Source organism: Apis dorsata, unplaced genomic scaffold, assembly GCF_000469605.1.
Source record: "Apis dorsata unplaced genomic scaffold, Apis dorsata 1.3 scaffold_326, whole genome shotgun sequence".
Lineage (NCBI taxonomy): Eukaryota > Metazoa > Arthropoda > Insecta > Hymenoptera > Apidae > Apis > Apis dorsata.
The window spans coordinates 585,044-587,575 of NW_006263594.1; the positions used below are offsets into that span (position 1 = coordinate 585,044).

A 2,532-nucleotide genomic window follows, 5' to 3' on the forward strand; every position below is an offset into this window, starting at 1 on the left:
GCTAAACTTCCAAATAGCAATATTTTTTTTTTTTTTTTAGAAATTATCTCTTATCTATTTGTTTTATAAAATAATAAGACAGATTCACTTACAAAAATCTTTTTCAAGATTGGAAAATTTTTTTGAAAGGATTATTTGTTATCACAATCGTAAAAACTTGTTCGATCGTATATTTATCATTAAACAGTCGTTATTTGCTTGGTGTTGTTTTATTCTTATTCATTGTTATTTCATTTCTCTTATTTCCCAATAATCGACTACAAATTAATTTATAACTATAAAAATGTACTATATAAACTATATAAATTATTTTATATAAATTATACTATTATATTACTATATTACTATTATATTACTATATACTATTTATATACTATATATTACTATTATATAAATTATACTATATAAATTAATTTTTTCGTAAAAATAGATACACAACATTTAGAAATGATAAAATATAAACGTTCCAAGAAAAAAATAATACAATATAATAATATAATAGAATAAAAATACATATTTGCCGCATATCATCAAAAACCAATGTATAACGTCTAAAGAATAATACTTGCATATTAAAAATTTTTATCAATTTTTTATATTTAAAATCGAAAACCCAAAATAAAACGAAACCTACGCGTTCACATAAAAATAGCCAGTCGTTTCCAACTTAGAAAAAAAACTTACATTGATTACATTTCTCTTCCATGAAAAACGAAAATAATATATAATGTTATAAATTAAAAATAAATAAAATAACATAAATAATATATAATAAAATAATATAAATAAAACTAAAATAAAATATAACAAACGAAACGAATACCTTGACAAATAGTTGATGACGGAGTCGAGCTGCTTCAAATCGATCATGCAATCCATCCCCCCCCTGATGGAAGGGATAAGAATGATCTGGGTCTTGTCCCCGTACTACTCCGTCGAGGAGAAGATGGTCAGTTTGATGGAGAGGATCTCGTGGCAATTATCCCAAAACGTGATCAAAAACTTGTCCATAAACATGCTGTTCAGGTAAATTATTCTCTCCTTTATCTCTCCTCTCCAAAACTTGAAAAAAAAAAAAAAATAAATAAAAATAGAAAATCGACTATGCTATGTAACTAATCATCGTTCAGATACCCGTTGGAGAAGATTCTAGAGAAGACGGAGACGGCTTGCACGATGCTGAGGAGTTGGAAGCAAGCTTACCTGAAGAGCCGCGAGGACATCGAGATCTCCGGGAAGGGGAAGCGGTGGGAGTTCGATCAGAAACGATTGTTCCAGGGGACCGAGTACATAGCCTCGGTTTGCGACGGTTTGAACCAGATAGCCAACGTCCTCCAAGACTTCCACAATATTTTCGGCCCCTACCTCAAATCGATCATCAGCGACCCAGCCCAAATCGACACGGTGATAAAAAGGGTGGACAGGCTGGTGATGCCTATACTGAACGCCGACTACAACATATTCGACGAGTTCAACAAGGAGAACTGGGAGGCGACCCTGTCCCTCTTCTTCGAGGAGGTATACTTCCTCGAGAACGAGGCGAAATTCTTCCTCGACGAGTGCTTCCACGTGTTGATCAGCGCGGAATCGGCCCTCGAGATGCTGCTCAAATTCAAGGACATCAAGACAAGGGCCAGCATCCATCAACAGTTGATGAAGAAGTTCGACGTCGTGATGCAACAGTTCAGCAAGGAAGTCAGCACCGTCGAGGGGATATTCAACAGAGGTGAGGTAAACGAAGGAGGGAATATCTTGAATGTGGAAGATGTTCGATTTCAGGGAAGCGAAGCCCCCCGTTGTTGAGGTATCATCCCCCTATGGCTGGCGCCATATACTGGGTGAGACAGTTGTTCCACCGCCTGAGAAAGCCAGTGTTGACGATCCAAAACGTGGCTGAGCTCAAGTACAGCCACCTGAAGATCCTAGCGTTCAACCAGTACTACGACCTCTCCAAACAATTGAAGTCGTACGAGGAGTTGAAGTTCCAGCAGTGGACGGATAAAGCTCAAATGATCGTGATGAATACTATGAGAAGGAACATCCTGATGATGATGCGCTCCGATCCTGACAAAGGTTGTCAAAAGAAAATGTCGCATGTATTAATATAAGAATTATATTTATATTTATATTCGATTGGTCATAGAAGATATATTTATTAATCGTTCAGGTTTACTGCCGTTCCCTATTACCGAAAAACCGGTGACCAGGAATATCCAATCGGCGAATCCGAAACCGAGGAGCAAGGAGTTCCTTTCACCCGGCTCCACCCCCCAGGAATCGGTTCAAAAGGGCGACCACGAGATGTCGAAGCCGAGCATCGGTGAAAATTGAAAATTTCTCTTTTAAAAGAGTAGTCGAGATTAGTGTATAATTATTTATTTATTTCTTTTATTTATTTTATTTTATTTTATTTTTTTTATTTATATAATAATTATTTATTTTTTTCTTTTGTTGGGAACAAAGATACCGGTAGCTCTGGGATCACGAGGATAAAGGATACGAAAACGGATGGGCAGAAGGGGGGAGGGGGAG

The 2,532-nt window shown here is 36.4% G+C and overlaps 1 protein-coding gene across 1 annotated transcript in view; it reads left to right on the forward strand.

The window, feature by feature from the left end:
* Positions 1 to 2,532, forward strand: part of LOC102679379 (dynein heavy chain 10, axonemal) — a 39,587-nt gene that overhangs the window by 10,118 nt on the left and 26,937 nt on the right. The window contains exons 7-11 of the mRNA XM_031511491.1: positions 836 to 1,026; positions 1,131 to 1,726; positions 1,780 to 2,073; positions 2,168 to 2,320; positions 2,464 to 2,525. Coding sequence (XP_031367351.1) covers positions 836 to 1,026; positions 1,131 to 1,726; positions 1,780 to 2,073; positions 2,168 to 2,320; positions 2,464 to 2,525 — 1,296 coding nt within the window. The remainder of the gene's footprint in view (positions 1 to 835; positions 1,027 to 1,130; positions 1,727 to 1,779; positions 2,074 to 2,167; positions 2,321 to 2,463; positions 2,526 to 2,532) is intronic.